Below are 18876 nucleotides of genomic sequence, written 5' to 3' on the forward strand. Positions count from 1 at the left end.
GAGGACGTCCTAGGGTCAGGCACAAACTCGGTCTCGTCTTCTCCCTCCTCCCTATCGGAGCTCATCAAACAGCATACAGTGCAGAGGAACACCAGAGTCCACCCCAGCCCAGTCACCGCCCTCCAAGCACCGCACAATGACACATATGTACTACCTTTCCTAAGGCAAAGGAGAGAATGCAAGAGTTTTAAGGAAAATTTTAGGACAGGGGTATAAAGGAGTTTCTGCTTAATCCTCAGCTAACTACAAAATTCCATTTGGTAAACAATACTCTTACTGTAACAGAACTGTCTCAACTGCACACTTAATGGTTTAAAAATGGCTAGAGTACATTTCTTGATGCTTTTCAATACTTCCTCCAAATAAGTTAGGATAATAGAATAGTTATTGTTGTTATGCTCTTTGAATCTTTATAGAAATTAAACTTGTTGAACAAGGCACCATGGGACAACAGAAATTTGGCTTTCAACTCATTGACTACAGTTGCAGCCAAGATGCTCTCCTTTTGGGGAGCATAAAAGAGATAATGGTTCACATACCAAGCCTTGGCATAACTGCTCCCAGAAATTGCTCATCTTCTTGGAAGTGGTTCTCTTGTAAGGATTCCAGCAATTTCTGCAGGACATCTTGGGGCACTTTGCAGCCAGTGCCCTTCAGTTCAGTGAATCTGGTTAGCCGGAAGCTCTTGTCCAATTCATAACTTTCCGGGTTAAAGGACTCCCGCGTAGACATGGTTCTGGGGCGCACACACCTCACAACTGGGCTCCTCCCCTCCCTCTCCTAGCTGGCTGGTTTCTTCAGAGATCCACCTAGGTCGTGCCAAAAAACAAAGACACCATTAAAAGAATTCTCACCAGTACTTGCTAAGAATCAAGTGAATACAGGACATCAGTGACAAGTAAGTGTGAAAAGAGCTGCAGTCATCCAGACCACAGGCACAGGGCGATCAGAGGCCCCAACAGTTCATGACAGTGATGCGTAAGCCAGAACAAATCATTTTAAAAAGTGACTGTACCATCACAGACATCTTCTATGGGAGAAGATCTGACGTCTGTGTTGCTGTTAACTGTGGCTCCGAGGGGCAGCCAGGACACCTCCCCTGAAGAAGGCACTCTGTGCCAGCTGGCACATGACACAAGGCCATCTTGAGCAGTAAGTCCCAAAGGTTCCTCTGGTGGCCAGCATCATGAGAAAACTTCTAGTCACTGCATCTGTCAACCTAGGAGCACTGTGGTTTAGAAATTACGAGGCCTGGCTAACAGCACTTTTCTGGAAAACCTTTTAATATCTTCTGTTATCTCACATAGAAAAATAAAATGCCCATTAGACAGACACCCTGCAGGAAAAGGATGCTGATGGAAACGCACTTGATGAAATTCTTTATGATGCTCAATTCAATTTTAGAAAAGCATGTTTTTACTCTCAGCCAGAAGTACAAGATGATCCAAAACTGAGGAATCCTCACTAAAGAACACAACTCGAGAAGTGGAATGGCTGTTTAACACAGCAAGATTAATTTTCTCCAAGAGAGCAGTGGAAAGTTCTCTAATATTTTAATGCAGAGCGCTTTCCTAGAAAGCAAACATCCCACCCAACCAACCAGTACACACACATCATTGACAAAATAAATACGCTTGCTCCTGCTCATTACAGTGTCACTGCAGAACGAAAATGAGAAATTAAACTGTACTAAATCACTGGCATTTATGGTACTAGGTACCAGTGAAAAGTTTCTAGGGCAAACCCTTCAAAATCTGAAGTCACTGAGGTTAAACCATAATCTTACAAGTGCTCCCAGGTTTTACAAACCTCCAGATTGATATTTTATTGGGCATAAGATTACAAACACCCAAGTTTTAGAGTCAGTTTCCCCTATAAAATTTATGATTAAGAACATAATTCCCATTTATAGAGTTTCTGATCTTCTGGGAAGCACATCACTCATTTCAAATCTCTCTGGTGCTCACGCGCGCGCGCGCGCACACACACACACACACACACACACACACACACAATAACTAAATAAAATAAATCTCACAAAGCCCGAGTATGGGCAGTAATCCAAACTGTCCTTACAAAAACATGTTTGGGGGTGAGCAATCATTTCGGTTTGAAACCTACAACTCTGCAGGAATAAACCTTCCAAGACTCCAAGAAAACCACCTGTGCAAAAGGAGGGTGGCAGGAGAGCAAAGCAAATTACCCAGAGGGGAATTCTGAAGCCATTTCGGAGTTAGGAAAAGTCCAATAGCACTTTGACTTGGAAGAGTTTGGAACAAAACAACAGTGCTTTGCTCACAAAACGCCTCGCACTTAACACCGCCTCACTCCTACCAGAGGGGAAAAATCCAACTCACGAGGCATCCAGTTATTTTCCTACCTCCAGCCCTACCAAACCCCCCTTCCCCAAAAGAGGCGGGGAATTTGAGCAACTAACTTCCTTTTAAACGTAATTTCTATTTTCCCAGATTTTTAAGAGGAAAAAAGTTTAAAACACCTGAAGTCCAGAAAGCACTCAGGCGTCTTAAAATTCGACATGGAACGAGCGACACACATCCGAAGGATGTGATCCGAAGGATCACATCCGAACCTTGAAAACTTAGTTTTTGGAGGGGGGGTGTGCGAAAATGGGGGGGGGGGTGCTTGGGGAAATCGTAATTAATGGGGGGAAGTAAATGTGCATAGTATGAAGCAGTCCACTCCAACCCAGAAGCTGCCTGTTTACACCTTTAAAACAATGATATGAATATTTAAAGACAACGGTTAACCCTTTCCTTCTCGGCCACCTTTAATTTTTTTTTTTTTTAAACCGAGGGCGCCAAGCGGGCCGCACAGCACGGTAAGCAGGGATAGGAGAGCGTGCAGCCACAGCCCCGTACCTACCTCCCAACCCCCAAGCCCCTTAGCCCAGGAAATAAACAAAGAGGTGGACTCCCAGCCCGGCGCGCGGAGACCGGGCGCTCTCCAAGCAGCACGCGTCCAGGACGCAGCCGGAGCGCGGAGGCCGGCACGCGGGGACACCTTAAGTCCCAGGCTGCCGCCTTTAAAGACAGACCGGGCCTCTGCTCTTTGTGCGGCGCGGCGCGGCGCGCTGGCCGCGGCCGGGCGGAGGCAGCACGGCACCGCCGGCTGGGCCATGTCCGCCAGCTCTCCCGGCGACGGCGGCGGCAACCGCAGCGAGGCCGCGAGGCGCGAAAGGCTAACCGGCCGCGGAGGGGCGGGCGCGAGCGCGGCGGGACCCCGGCCCGCGAGGCCGGCCTGGCCCGGGCGCCAAGGGTCAGGCGGCGCCGGCGAGCCGGAGGGCGCGCGTGTGGGGGCGGGGAGGGCCCCGGAGGGGCCGCGCGCCGCGCCCGGGGACCGGGCTGGGTTCTCCCGCCGCGCGCGCGGGCCTCCGCCGCCGCCGCGCAAAAATGTCGGCGGGCGAAAAAATTAACCCCTGCGTTGCCGCCGCCGCCCTCCCCCTCCACTCCTCCCCCGCCCTTTCCTCCCTCCCTCCTTCCCCGGCTCCGCGCGGCGGCGGCGGCGGCGGCGGCGGCGCGGGCGGTGCTTCTTTTTTAAAGCGGCCCCACCAAGCCCTGGCTCTGCCCCTCTCCAGGCAGCGCTGGAGAGCGCCGGCCGTGCACGGCTCCCGGCGGGCCCGGGCGGCCCGGAGGGGGATCTGCACGGCCGCCATGGGCCTGCGGACGAATATTCCCCTTTAAGCCTGGCGTCGCGCCCCCCCCTCCCCAAGCCAGGCGCTTACCGGTTCGCTTTGCGCCCTCCTCCTCCTCCCGAAAACGGGACTCCGGCGCTCCCACAATGCACCGGGCGCGGCCGGGCTCCCTTAAGCGTCGCCTGAATAAAAATGCCGCTCCCGGCGGCGGCGGCGCGGAGGGCGGGAGGGCCCGGGCCGCGCCTGGGCGCCGCGGGGGCTAGGCCTGGCTCGGCGGGCCCCTGCCGGGAACCGGGCCGCCGCGCTCCGCCGTGCGCCGCGCGCGAGGGGCCTTTAAGGGCCGGCTACCGCCCTTTAAGAGGCGGCGGGCCGCGGCCGGAGCGGCTCGGTGGCTGCGTGCGGCCCGGGAAGGGGGCGGGGGCGATGTGCAGGCCCGAGCGCGGCAATGATTGGTCTCGGGGGAGGGGTGGGGGGTTGCAAACCCGAGGAGCGGTGGCATCCGTTGCATGATGCAAAAAGGATTGATTTCAAAAGTTGCGAGTTGCATTGGCAGCAGCCTTTGGCGCCCGGGCCACCACCTACTTTTCCTCGACCCGCCGGAAGGGCCGGGAATGTTTTCCAAAACCTGGCCAGGATCCACCGCGCTACACCCTGCGGGACGCTGTACCTGCTCCCCGAGCGCCGCCGTCGTTTCGGGCTGGGAGACAATGACGGTGGAAAACAGTTTGAAAAAGAGTGGGAGCAGAGGGGAAGCCGCCTCTGCCACGGGAAAGTTTTTTTTTTTTTTTTTTTAAACATAAACGGCGCGTTTGATTAATGATGACCTCTGTTGCCTCTCCTTTCTATTGTTTAGCCTGGCTCGGGAGCCAACGTGAGCCTTAGTGGATATGCAGACGTCCCGCAAAGTTTCTTGAATGTTCAACGTGCTTGGTAGGGAGTCCGAGCTCAGGGTTCCTCGGTTACATTGTTTGCTCTTCACATGTCCAAGTAAACATGGCAGCCTAATAACTCTGTGTCTGAATTAACACTGATAGAACAGCTTCCGCATGAGAGAAGGCTTTCTTCAGGCTTTCCACTCTAATGCATTGCTGATTCCAATAAAGCAAAACGCTTTCCCAAAACTGCGTCTTTCAGGGCTGCCCTCAAAACCAAGCAGTGTGCGGGAATGCCGACCAAACTTTTCTAGGGTGGTTCAGCATTTTCTAAATGGATTTGGGGGCAGGAATGTTTCCGGTCACCGAAAGGTGCTTTTCGTTGTGCACCAGGTTCACAGGCTATGCAGATGCCCTTTTCAATCTTAAAATTTCTGCTGAACGATTCCTCTGGGTTTTAATCTCAGTAAGGATGCAGAAGTGATGTAATCCAGCAGACCGGCTGATGCAGGCTTTTCCGCTCTGTGGGGTTTTTTTTTCCCCCCCTTCAGGACCTCTACATTAAGTTAGGAAAGAGCAGAGTAGCCAGGATTGTCTAATGTGAGTTGTTGGACCTGCGTAAGAATAGCATAACGTTGTGTTTGGCAAAGCTGGATCGCCTCTGAATCACCTGGGATCCCCAGGCAACCCTCCAGACCTCCGGAACCAGGGACAGCGGATGCAGTATCTTTATTCCTCCCAGCCTCTCCTTTTTGTGTTAAGTTTTGTGAGTTGTTGTGGGGTTTTGGTTTTGTTTGTGAGGTGTTTGTTTGTTTGTTTTTTAAGCAAAAAAGTCACAACTAGGAAAAAAAGATTTGGGGGATTAGGGACAAGGTGAGTAGGGCCCTGCATGGAGATGGTATGTCATGCTTGGGAGTTTGGTATTTATGCCTTAGTCACCAGAGTTTGTCAGATTTGGTTTTTACAACTTGAGCTCATAAAAAGGCTGTACCACATCTGGGAGGATGCCCTCCCCCAGAGGGGAAAACGGGGGCCACATGTCTAATTAGGAGGTAATTCTAATTATCCAGCACAGAGTTGAGGGAATTTAATTCGGAGGAAGAAGCAAAAGATGACCGCCAGGTTTCTGGTTTTGGGGGACTGGGTGGGTAGTAAGGCTAACGGAAATAGCAACTATGAGAAGGCAAACAGGTTTAAGGCTGAGTTCGGTTTTGGAAATAGTCAATTTCAGGCACCTGCCAGATACTCTAGGCAGAATGCAACTGGTCAAACTAGGGTTTGGCACTTGGGGTAGGGGGGGTGGGCTCTGAGTTTGAGATGCGGATGTGGGGTCTATCAACATGTAAATAGGGTTTAAAGCCCCGGAAAGAGGTAGGATTAACCAGGAAGGGGAGTTCGGGATGAAAGTGAAGTGAAGCCCCGCGGGGCTTCCAAGTGGAATGGCTGGGCGAGGTGGAGGCTGTTCCCTGCAGAGTCTGTGGGAGGCCAGCATCCTGAAAACCTGCTCCTTCCTCTCTCAGCACCCCCCCCCCCCAACTGTAGCAGTTCCACAACTGAAGGCAAATTCTTCTGGGCAGAGGCTGTAGACTCTTCACTAAGCCACGGATGCCTTCATTCATATGGAGTCCATCTCCAACCTTGGGACCCGATAATCTACTGGATCTCTCCACCCCCCCCTTCTTTGCGCTAAAAGCATGCCTCTCTGTGCTTCCCCCAGTCCACTTTTCTCCCACCAACCTTTTTCCGAGTCCTCCCCTATGGAACCATCGGAGCCCCATTACATTGGAAGCCTTCTTCCCTGAGTTTTTAGGTCCTACAGGCTCCAACTAAAAGACGGTTCTCCTGGATTCCTTCACCTTGTGGACCCTTGCTTAAAAAAAAAAAAAAAATACACATTTACCAGCCCTGCTCCAAAGATTGTATCTAGCTGGCGTAATGGGTTGAATCGCTAGAAAGATTCTTTCTTGACCAAATTTTAGTCGGGCTCCTGAAACTTCTAGGCCCATCTGCGTGCTTCCTTGTAAAATTCCGTTTTAGCAAGATTCCCTCCCCCACCCTCAAAAATCTGATCGGTTCCCCACCCCTCACCATCCTCCAGGTGATGTCTGATCACCCCAGCTGCCTGTTGCAAGAATCCTGTTAGGTCAGTTTAGCCAGAATCCCCCGACCCCTGTTATTTCCTCCTAGTAATTTTCCACACACGGGTCCTCATCCTGCTCCTTGACTGTAAATTCCCTCTTGCCCATGCTGTATTTGGAGTTGAGCCCAATCTCTCCCCCCCACTACAAAGTTCTCTTGCAATGGTCCTGAGTAAAGTCCACCTTGCCATGTCCAACCCGTGCCATAAACCATTTTTTTCTTTAATAATTGTGTCCCCCACCAGAGATGTGTTGAAGTCTTAACCCCTGGTACCTGCGAATGTGACCTTATTTGGAAGGGTCTTTGCGGGTGTCATCAAGTGAAGAGGAGGTCATGATAGATTCATGTGGGCCTTAAATCCAAAGACTTAGGAAAACAGGGAGATTTGGGAGAGGCACAGGGGAAAAGGCCTTGTGAAGACCAGGGCAGAGATGGAGTGAGGCACCTTCAAGCCAAGGAACGCCAAGGATTGCTTCTGACCCCTAGAGGCAAGGAAGAACCTCACTAGAGCCATGGACGTCTAGAGCTTTGGACGTCTGGTCTCCAGAGCTGTGAGAGAGTACATTTCTGTGTTCTGCATTAAGCCGTCCAGTGTTGTGGTATCTGTCACGGCAGCCCCAGGAAACGAATAGAGCCAGTTGGGGTATGTGTTTAGGAGCAAGGAGTACTAAGAATCATTGCTTTTAATGGGCTCCCCTGGTGATGCTGATGCTGGGGAGTGGGTGGTGAACACTATCTTATCCCACACTCAGAGGGGCAGGAGGCTGCCTGCTCCGCCTCCCACATTCTGCGAGCTCCAAAGCAGCTTCAGTGTCATGACTTACCTCCTGTCCCAACTTTCTCATTTAGGGTTTTTGCTATCCAGCGTTACCACCATCCGTTGCCGGGGTCGTCACTCCCCTATGTTGCTTGCATTGTTCATGTTCAAAAGTGGTCCCTGATTTGTCATCATGGGAGGGGGGCGTGGGAGGACTCTCTGGTCATGACTAAGACCTGGTAGGTGATGGACACCTCAGATCTAATGACTTTTACCTTCACTCCACTCTAGCTACCCATTCTCATCTCTATGCTATAACTGTCTCTTCTCTGGAATATTAAGCACCAGCATCCTATCTCCGGTCCTGTAGTCCCCTCATTTCTTTATACCTGGCCTCCTGCACTTCCCCTGTGTGGGGGTCACTGGTCTCTCAAGATGGCCCCTTTTCCTTCCATCCAGCCTGGAGCCTTCAGTATGCTCCACAGCCTTGTGTCCAGCCTGGAGTCCTCAGTATTCTCCACAGCCTTGTCTCTGGCCTGGAGCCTTCAGTACACTTTCACAGCCTTATGTCCAGCCTGGAGACCTCAGCGTTCTCTACAGCCTTGTCTTGGGCCTGGAGCCTTCAGAAGGTTCCACAGTCTTGTCTCCTGCACTGTCCTTTGAGCACACCCACCCTCAGACATCTGGCCTTACGTCCCTTCCCTCCACCTCTTCTCTACCATTTTACCAGGCAGAGAAAACTCAGAGCTTAGAGATAGTGCTATGATGGATATACACTATCCAGTGCCCACTGGCCTTTCCTAGCAGCTCAGAAATCCTTAAATATGCTCTTCCGAATGTTCACTATTGTCCCCAAAGTCTGTACCACCCTGTACTGCCCTCAAGAGCAGGAGAAGAAGAAAATGGATGCCTCAGAGGAAACCCTCAGCTTTCCCACCCTGTCCTCACCCCTGCCCTCTGACCATCAGTGTCTCGGAGGGAGAACCATCTCTGTCTGTCTGAGACTGGCCACTCCCAGGGCACCAGCTGTCCCCCTCCAACAATAGCTAAATTAGGTTGAGGACTTACTATACACCCCACTGTATAGACTCTTATGTACGTTCGTTCTTAGAATTCTCCCAACAGTCTTGCGATCTGGGTACTATGATGTATTTTGCTTTCATGGTGGAGGAAACTGGGGCTCAGACTGAGTCACTTGCCCAAGATCACTGTCTTACTTAAGGTTCTTCTGAGGCAGATCTTGAGATGAGGATTTGGAGGAAGGGAGTTGATTTGGGAAGCACAAGGCAAGAAGTGGGCAACATGAGTCAGGGAAGGAAGAAAGTGCAAAAGAATGTAAGTGAGTGGGTCGCCAGTGTGGGCTCAGCCCTGGCATCTGTCTGGAAGCCCCTCTGGGAGGTAGACTAATGTCCCTTCCCCAGGGACATCTGTGTCCCAATCCCTGGGATGTGTGAACCTGTTGTTACTGGATAAAGAGGAATTTGGGTTGCAGATGGGACTAAGTTTGACCTTAAGGAGGTTATCCTGGATTACCTAGGTGGGCAACACAGTGTAATTACGGGGTCCTTACACGTGGAAGAAAGAACCAAAAGAGAGACTCAGGGACATGACAGCATGACAAGGATTCAGCCCAGTGTTGTCAGCTATGGTGGGGGAAGTAGCCACAAATCGAGGGAGATGGGAGCTTCTGGAAGCTGTAAGAGTCAAGGTAACAGTCTCCTCTATTGTGTCTAGAAAGGAATGCCCCCTGCAAACACTTTGCTTTTCGCCCGGGGAGCTCCCTGTCCAGCTTCTGACCCACAGAACTGTCCAATCACAAATGCGCCTTTGTTCACAAAGTTAGTGGTAATGTGTCACCGCAACAGTAGAAAACAAACACGCCCTCCTAGAATCACAGCACTGGCAGACAGGGAGGCTGAGACATTTCCCCGATGAACACTCTGGGTCTCCCTCCCCCTGGACAGGAGACTCAGAACTTCCTCCTGAAGGAAGCAGCTCTGCTGCCCGGGGCAGGCAGGTAACTGAGGGGGACATGCTGTCCACGGGCTGGACACTGTCCTTGAAAGCACAGACGAACTCTGAAGAGGACTGGCCATCGATGGCGTCTACAGCCTCTGCCACGGTGCTCAGAGGGAGGCAGTCAAGCCAGGATTCATACTGGGACGAGTCTGGATTCCATGTGTCTGGTCCTCAGGGCCTCCCTGCAGCATTCGAGGCCACGAAGCACACTCCCGCTCTTCTCGGAATTCTTGAGGGGGTTCCTCTTAGCTCTTCCCTCTTTCTCCTCCCAATCTCTTCAGCTACTTCTTCATCTTTTTTTTTTAAACTTTTTTATTTATTTAAGTAATCTCTATGCCCAGCGTGGGGCTCGAACTCCCGACCCTGAGAGCAAGACTCACATATGCTGTTGACCGAGCAAGCTAGCTTCTGAAAAAAACCATTTTTTTCCGCTGTCCTTCAACCTCATGCACACCCTACACCGATGTTGGTCAGGTTTGCCCTGACGTCCTTCTCCTGCTTTTCTTCCATTGCACGTGGCCTCTAACCGGTGTCATTGATACAGCAGTCCCGCTTCCTGCTGGAATACTGAGCCTTTGGCGTCTCCAGGGTGAGATATTCTTTCAGTGTTAAAAAAAAAAAAAAAGCACTGGAGCTTGAAAACTTAAAAAGAGAAAAAGAAGGTAAACTATCTCCCTGGAAAATAGATTATTCATTTCATATGTTGCATTTTACTTGTTTTGCTGTGGCCACTCAGCCACTGAAAAGGGCCTGGCGGGCTGACAGCCTGTTTCTACCGGATGTTGCTGCTCAGGACCCTGCCCCAGACACAGGATCCACCAGCGTCCCTCAGCACCTCACCGTCAGCGCACGTGAGGACTGAAGGAATCGAATCATTCCCTTCTAACCCTGACCTCTCCAACCCACCCCTACACCCTGCCATCTGCTCTCCCCCTTACTGACTATCCTGGTGAATGGACAATTATCCATAGCATTGTACATGCTGTGGCCCCAGTGGCTCTCCCCAGTCCCCTTTTTCCTTTCCCCTCCCTCCTCCCCTGCCTTCCCCTCTCTCCTTCCCTGCCCTCCCCTCACCTCCCCACTCCTGTCTTGATTCATTTTCTCATCTTTCACCTTGACAATTGTGAAAGCATGCTAATTTTTTGGTTTTGTTATAATGTTCACTTGTTTCCATTCAGTCCAAAGGGACCGATGCTGCCGGAATGGTATTCATCAAAGTAAACCCGACCATATTCTTTTCCCCGACTAAAACCTTCAGGTGGTCTGCATTGCCTCTGGCTCTGTTTCCCCAAGTCCGGGGCTCATTCATGGGTGTGTGTGGGTGATTTTAGGTGGTAGATGCAAGACTGTTTTCTTTTTGCAGTTGTGTATTTGTTTTAACACACATTGGGAAGATAGACCTAACATATAAAACCTGTGATTTCGGGGACATTATTCTTTAGGACAAAAAAAAAATGAGTCGAGAAAATTTAAAATGTTTTAAATTTGTATTTATTTACTTTACGTTTTATTTATTTGTTGATCTGAGAGAGAGAGAGAGAATCTTAAGGGTGTTCCATACTGAGCATGGATCCCAGTACAGAGCTCGATCGCACAACCCTGAGATCATGACCTGAGCTGAAACCAAGGGTTGGACGCTCAAACTGACTGCGCCACCCAGGCGCCCCTTTATTTATTTATTTGAGAGAGAGAGAGCAAGCATGGAGAGGAGGGGCAGAGGGAGAGAGAGTCTCAAGTAGATGTTGCTCAAAGCAAGGAGCCCAGCCCAAATCCCATTCAACCAACTGTGCCACCTAGGCCCCCTGAGTCAAGAAAATTTTAAAGAAACAGTGGCCCACGTTCAAGTAATAGCATTGTTCCAGTGAATTTCAGATACACTGCAGACTCTCGACTAAGGTTTAAAAAAACCAAGAGCAAAGAAACCCTCTGTAATCCAGCTTCTCCTTTTTCTCCCTAGTGTGGTCTCGGGAGGAACTCCCTTCCAGTTCTTCAGCCATGCAGCCAGACCGAGCGTGGGCAGATCTCCAGGCTCATCTTCTCTCTTTCTCTGCTTAGCAGCTCAGCAAGCACTATTCCTCTGCTTGTACCTACTGTGCCCCCTCTTCAGGCAAATGAGAACTAAACCTGTAAGATTCTGCTCTAAGAGTCTTCTCTCTCAAGAGAATTCCAAGAGTTCTCTCTCTCTGGCAGCTCCAGGGGGAATGACTATGCCATCTCCAGGAGGCAGGTTCTTTTTCTTTTTTTTTTTTAAGATTTTATTTATTTATTTGACAGACTGAGATCACAAGTAGGCAGAGAGGCAGGCAGAGAGAGAGAGGAAGAAACAGGCTCCCTGCTGAGCAGAGAACCCTATGCGGGGCTCGATCCCAGGACCCTGGGATCATGACCTGAGCCGAAGGCAGAGGCTTTAACCCACTGAGCCACCCAGGCGCCCCTCCAGGAGGCAGCTTCTTAGTCCCTAGTATGATTTTCCAGATATAAGCTAATTAACGATTTTTTTAAAAAGATCTTATTTATTTATTTGACAGACTGAGATCACAAGTAGGCAGAGAGGCAGGCAGAGAGAGAGGAGGAAGCAGGCTCCCCGCTGAGCAGAGAGCCCGATGTGGGGCTCGACCCCAGGACCCTGAGATCATGACCTGAGCTAAAGGCAGAGGCTTAACCCACTGAGCCACCCAGATGCCCCGAGTTAAGGATTTTTGGATGAGATTATCCTGGATTATCTGAATGGACCAAGGCAACCACCAGCATCAGAATGATCAGGAGTCACGAGCCAAAGAATGTGGGCAGCTTCTAGAAGCTGCAAAAGGCAAGGATATTATCTCCTTGAGCCCCCAGGAGGAACACAGCCCTGCCCGCCCCCATTCTGGTCCTCATTTTGGAACCTATCCTGATGATCTACAATTGTTCTTTATACCTAATCTCCCTTCTCTCCTCAAAAGCCCTGAGTTCCTTCTAGAAACCGTCTTAAGTATCTTTGCCTCCCAGTGCCTAGCACATTCCCTGGCATTGGTAGGAATGGCAAGAGAGTAGTATTCTGGAATTGGGGGGACAAAGAATTTTAAGAAGGTAGGAGGAGTCGACATTGTCAAGTGCTAGAGAAAATCGAGGTAAGAGTGTAATTGAAAAGAGATCATTGTGTTTAAGAAGTCACTGTTGGCCTTACGGGGAGATACTTACATGCAGGGTCTAGGGTAGAAGGTGGGACATGAGTGTAGACATCTCAGCATGCCATAGGGACACGTAGGTGGCTCAGTCGTTAAGCGTCTGCCTTCTGCTCAGATCATGATCCCAGGGTCGAGTCCCACATGGGGCTCCCTGCTCTCTGGGGAGTCTGCTTCTCCCTTTCACTCTGCCCCTCCCCCAATAACATGCTTACACGCATGCACACACACTCTCTCTCAAATAAATAAATAAAATCTTTTAAAAACAAACAAAAAAATCACAATTGCCTGCTATGTGCTGGCCCTCTTCTTGGAGCTCTACATATATTAATTCATTCAGTCCTCATAACAACCTATGAAGTAGGTACCATTATATTTCCATTTTATAGATGAGGAAATCAAGGCACAGAGAGTGTAAGTAACTTGCCCAAGGTCACAAAGGCAGAAAGTAGAGGACCTGGATTTGAACTCAGGCCCTCTGTCCCCAAGTCTGCATTCACGGATGGAGGCACTCAGTAAGTAGTTGTCAAGGGAAGGAGGAATGGCGCTAGCTTCTTCGGCTCCCCCATGTAGCAGGATGGGTTTGCTCTCCTGCATCTCTCTTCCCCCTCTCCCACAAAGCGCCCCCTCAGCATTGTCCTCTCACAGATGAGGTTTCTGTGAAAGGTCCGGCTGTCTACTGGACCAGGGCTGAGGCCGCAAAGGTGCCCGAGATCTTATCCTTTAACCTCCATCCTGGAAGAAGGACCCCCAAACAGTCGGTTCCTTTAGCATGGCACCTTTCTGGACACCCCCCTCTTCCCTCTTCCTACATCTTGGCTGATGCCAGAATGAGGATTCACCAGGCTGGCCCTTGCTTCTGAGCAGGTTGCTGGAATATTCCTTCCACGTTGCCCCCTGCGGGCTTGGCTTCACCGCCCTAGAATTGTCTGACAGCAGGGCTTAGAGCCAGGGTGAGCCAAACCCTACTGTAGGTAGGTTTCTGTCGGGGGAGGCAGAAATTCAGATGTAGAACCAGGAGGGTGAGAGAACCTAGGAAGGCAAGGTGGGGACTGGACAGGTCAGGCAGGAAAGTGACATGGAATCACTCATTGTGGGTAAGCTTGCAGCCAGCATTGTCCTGGCGGGTGAATTCTGGAAAGGAACAAGTCCCCTAAGACAAACGTTAGGCTGCATCTTGATCTTTGGGAGGGGCGGTCCCCTCCGTTTTCTCCTAGGCCCCTGTTGAGGCTTATTCTTATAACTACACATTTTTCCAGATTAATTCTCCCAAGAGCTTAGGTTCTAGATCCCTCTCTGGATAAGAGAGATTGGCTCTGTTTCTTCATGCTATGAAATTTCCAAGGGATCCAAATCCTAATAAAAATGGAAATAACTGAAAGGCCAATAAAACATGTTTTCTTGCACACCATAAATATGTGTTCTCCCAACTTCCTAAATATCTTTTCTCTCATTCCACCATTCTTGCCTTAAAAAGGTTAACAGTGAGTCTTATCTTTGAGGAACTACTTATTTGCAGGTACTCCGCTCAGTATGGGGACCCTAAGAACAGGTCAAAATCCCAATCAATGAAAGAATTGCTGTAATACCAAGTGCTAGGTGGAGATCTCAGAATTTTTTTTTTTTTTTTTTTTTGCTTTTGGATGGGAATCCATGAACATTCTGAAATGATGTGCAAAATTGTGTCTACTTGTGCATTTCTGGGAAGAAGAGCATTCCTAGCTTTCACCAGCCCTTCCAGAGGGGTCTGTGACCGCAAAACTGAATAATATGATGGCAAGTGCTATAGGAGAGCAGAATTTGAATTTATGTTTTTCCGTTAATTCATTAATGCTACAGTGATTTCAGTAATCATCATTCACTTTCACCGGTGGTCTTTTCCAATCTGCAGTAAAAACCGTAGGGTTTTTTTGTCAAGAAATAAAAGGTCACAAGAAATTTAACATGGTGTGGGCACTCCTGTGTTTGGTTTTAGAAACAGTGACTTGATTATTTCTAAATGAAGGACACTTTTTCTTTAAAGATTTTCTTTGTTTATTTGACAAAGAGAGAGATCACAAGTAGGCAGGGAGGCAGGCAGAGGGATGAGGGGAAGCAGGCTCCCTGCTGAGGGGGTTTGATCCCAGGACCCTGAGATCATGACCTGAGCCAAAGGCAGAGGCTTAAGCCACTGAGACACCCAGGCACCCCATGAAGGACACTTTTTTTTTTTTTTAAGTTTTTTCTTTTCAAAGATTTTATTTATTTATTTGACAGAGAGGCACACAGCAAGAGAGGGAACACAGCAGGGGGAGTGGGAGAGGGAGAAGCAGGCCTCTGCAGAGCAGGGCCCCCTATGCGGCGTCAGTCCCAGGACCCTGGGATCAGGACCTGAGCCAAAGGCAGAGGCCTAATGACTGAACCACCCAGGCGCCCTATGAAGGACACTTTAAATAGAGTCAGTCCCAGTTAAGAAGCCCCCTCCAGACCTCCCCAGGGTCTCCTGAATGACACCCCCTCTCCCCGCCAAGCTGGAGGCTCCCTCAGAGATCGCCCCACGACACCCTCCCCCGCACTGTGTGTGGCTCTGTGATTGGGCTCAGGAAGGCTCAGGGAACCATATCAAGGTGGCAGGTTGGTGGCAGGATGAAGGATACTGATTCAGTGTAAGCACTAATGAAAGGGGACACCCATCTGATGAAGATGGACAAAAAGACGATCCCCCGTGTGGTCGGTCACGGGGGTGTTGCCACTGAAATGCAATTAACGGTAAGGCAGTTTCCGAAATTCTGGCCCTGAACCTCCCCAAATGTAGCCACACTCCATAAGATCCCACCACGCTGTGCTATTTTCCAGGCAAATCCTGTTTCTTTCGAGCACAAAGGTGATTAATTTAGTGCTGTGAAATGAAGATGTCATTATTTGCACCCAGAGAGCATCTAAGGCTACAAAATTAGTAAGTTTTTCCTTTGTCTTTCTCATGCATGAAAGATAAAACTGGGGGGGGGAGGATTTATTTTCTTTTATTGCATGTTCTGTCCTTCTCCCTCCCTGTCTCACCTGATTAAAATGCGTCGAGTTTTGCATCTCATTTCAAAATCCCGCACAGACCACCCCTCCTCCTAAATCCTGAGACCCCAATAGCCAACCCCTCTTGATTATTTACCTAGCTTTTCACTCAAACATTCAATTCTCTTCTCTTCTTTTTTTTTTAAGATTTTATTTATTTCACAGACAGAGATCACAAGTAGACAGAGAGTCAGGCAGAGAGAGGGGGAAGCAGGCTCCCTGCTGAGCAGAGAGCCCTATGCGGGGCTCCGTCCAAGGACCCTGGGATCATGACCTAGGGGAAGGCAGAGGCTTTAACCCACTGAGCCACCCAGGCATCCTTCGATTCTCTCTTTTAAGAAAAGCTGCTCTGGGGGTGCCTGGCTGGCTCAGTCAGTAGAGCATGTTACTCTTCATCTCGGGGTTCTGAGTATGAGCCCCATGTTGGGTGTGGAGATTACTTAAGGAAGAAAAAAAAAAACCCCTGCTTGTTGCATTCTTATCAGGTAGCCTATCCTGACGACAATTTCCATCACCTCCAGCCTCCTGTCCTGCAGGGATTCTGCAACATAAAAAGAGTCTTGATGACCTGGGTTTGGGCACATCTCTTCCCATTTTTTTGCATCACAGGTAGCTAACTGGCTCTCTTCTCTCCTCCGCTCATGGTGGTTAGAAGCTAGGTTGTCCCGCGTATTTGGCAGAGACAGGAGAGGAAGGGAGGGAGGTGGAAGGGTTAGGTGGAGAAGGCACCTGTGTGTGGATGCACGTCTCAGGTTTCCTGTCTCTCTCCTATTCTCAGAATTGGTTCAATTAAAACTGGCCTCAGAGGGGCGCCCAGATGGCTCAGTGGGTTAAAGCCTCTGCCTTTGGCTCAGGTCATGATCCCAGGATCCTGGGATAGAGCCCTGCATCTGGCTCTCTGCTCAGGGGGAAGCCCGCTTCCCTCCCTCTCTCTCTGCTTCCCTCTCTGCCTGCTTATGATCTCTGTCTGTCAAATAAATTAAAAAAAAAAAAAAAATGAAACTGGTCCCAGAGCAACGTCCTAAGTTAGCTAGAAGTCACTGTTGTCCAAGCGGGGAGGGGGGGCACGCTACTCATTCAGTCTTTGTTCCCAATGCTCAATCCATGGCTGACTTTACCCTTTGCCCACCACAGGCACCATCTTCCTTAATTATCTCCTCTGGCCAGAGGTCGCTGGGAGAAGTACTTAACAGACTGAGCTCCTCCTACCTGATGGTGACTGTCCTTGCCCAGCACTCTGTGTTGGTGCTCTGCTGGGCATACGCTCAGGAGTGGATGTGGCCTTGGGATCTCTAGACAGGATGCAAAATGAAGAAGAAAGAATAATGGCGGAGGCAAAAGTTGTTTTTATTTGAACTCCCTTCAGAGCACCCACATCTGGAACACAGGGACCACGTCTGCTTTTGGATGTTGTTCAGGTTTGGCGGTCCTCGGCTCGATTTTCTCTGCGCAGAGCCAATCCTCCGTCCTTAGCGGCATTCTGCTCTTCAAAGACTGAGCAGGAAATGTTTCCATTTTGATGTTTGGCAGGCAGAGGCAGCACATGGGCGGTTGTACTGGGTGCACACTGAGACCTTTTCTGGCCCGGAGAGTCTGTGATTCATTTGAGGGGGAGGCGCACCCCTGATGGTTTGCTGGTGGTGATTTCCTCTGCTCAGTCTGGCTTCCAGGGAATCCTACAAAGGCTGAGACCCCACTCAGCTGCTACAGGAAGCCCTGCCTTGTGTAGTAACTGCCTACCTCTCTGAAATTCCTGGAATGTCCACGGTGCTTAGATGTCCCACCCAGCAAGTCCAGTTCATACGGCTCATCACCCAGTGCCAGATAGTCTTGTCCTCGCTCTTGAAATGTGGAAGGTGGATACCAGAGGCCCGCAGAAGTCCAGACAGTCACATGTCTTCCATCACGTGAGCACGAAAAATGCCAAAATTTGTAAGCGGGAGTGGTATCATTAAAATATATATATATATTTAACGAATTAATGGTTTTCACATCCATATACAAAAGTCAATGCAATGTAATTGTACATGTTGCAGGGTAATTACAAGGCTTATTGAGGAAAAGCAAATCTTTACACTTAGAAAAGGAAGTATCAGAGTTTATGTCCCCTGAGCAAGAGAGATTTTCTTTTTTTTTTTTTAAGATTTTATTTTTAAGCAATTGCTATACCCAGTGTGGGACTCGAACTCACAACTCAGAGACTGAGTCAGAGACAACTCAGAGACTGAGCCAGCCAGGCGCCCCAGGAAGGATTTCTTAAACAAGACAAAAAGCACATATCAGAAAGAAAAATAACAGTAAGTTTGGCAATGTTAATACTTGAAAAATTTCTGTATATTTTAAAAATATACTTAAACCAGGTTAAGGGACTGGGAGTAGATACGTATAATTTGTAATCAACAAAGGAACACTTTCCAGAATATGTAAAAAAAATTCATAGAAATAAATAAGGAAAAAAAATCCAATGGAAAAGAAATGGTAGAGATCTGAAGGGGAATTCACATAAGAGGACATCTGAGTTGCTAATTCATGAGAAGATGTTCAACTTCCCCAGTAATCAGCAGAATGTAAATTAAAACAAGATAGCATTTTATGGCCACTAGATTAGCAAATATTAGCAAGACCACATGTGGTCAGGAATGTGGGGGAATTGGGGATCTCTGATGCTGATGGCAGGACCAGAAGAAATTAGTGAAGCCATTTTGGAGAGAACTGGACGCTCTGTAGTAAAGCCGAAAGGTGCATGTACCTCCTGACTCATTAATTCCTCTAGCAGGTGGATGAATGCACAAAGAGGCATATGTAAGAGCCAAAAATTGGAAATAATTTAAATTTCCATCAAAAAGAGGGAGTGCCTGGTGGCCCACTCCGTTGAGCATCGGACTCTTGGTTTTAACCCTACACTTGCGATTTGCCTCCTAGAGATGTTCTCCGACATGGGTTTGCAAAGGCTGGTCTCACCTGGGAAGTTACTGGACATGCAAATTTGGGGCCCCGTCCCCAGATGGATGAACTCAGGTGCTTCTGGGGTGGGGCCCAGCAGTCTGCTTTGATGCACCCCTGGGGGTGATTGTGGTGCTGGGGCAAACTTGGGGAACCATTGCTTTTCTATAATGAAGAGATTTCTTCCTGCTTTCAACACTCTATCTGAGGCAGGGAGGTGTCCATCCAGAAATTTCCTAGAAGGGCTACAGCTCCCATCGAAAAGTGGGATATTGCCACATA

The 18876-nt window shown here is 49.3% G+C and overlaps 1 protein-coding gene and 1 long non-coding RNA gene across 6 annotated transcripts in view; one reads left to right on the forward strand and one right to left on the reverse strand.

The window, feature by feature from the left end:
- SEPHS1 (selenophosphate synthetase 1) overlaps positions 1-3879 on the reverse strand; it is a 30160-nt gene extending 26281 nt beyond the window's left edge. For 3 of the 5 annotated variants that reach the window (XM_046012290.1, XM_046012294.1, XM_046012293.1), the window contains exons 1-2: positions 3743-3879; positions 540-809 (exon numbers count right to left, since the gene is read on the reverse strand). In XM_046012290.1, coding sequence (XP_045868246.1) covers positions 540-732 — 193 coding nt within the window. In that variant the 5' untranslated portion in view covers positions 733-809; positions 3743-3879. The other 2 variants (XM_046012292.1, XM_046012291.1) reach the window with 2 other exon arrangements.
- Positions 3880-15219: 11340 nt separating this feature from the next.
- Positions 15220-17586, forward strand: LOC123947358. Its single transcript, XR_006819746.1, has 3 exons — positions 15220-15351; positions 15439-15538; positions 16786-17586. It is a non-coding gene; the product is annotated as an uncharacterized LOC123947358 (long non-coding RNA).
- Positions 17587-18876: the final 1290 nt, after the last annotated feature.

The sequence above is a fragment of the Meles meles genome, chromosome 7 (genome assembly GCF_922984935.1).
Source record: "Meles meles chromosome 7, mMelMel3.1 paternal haplotype, whole genome shotgun sequence".
Lineage (NCBI taxonomy): Eukaryota > Metazoa > Chordata > Mammalia > Carnivora > Mustelidae > Meles > Meles meles.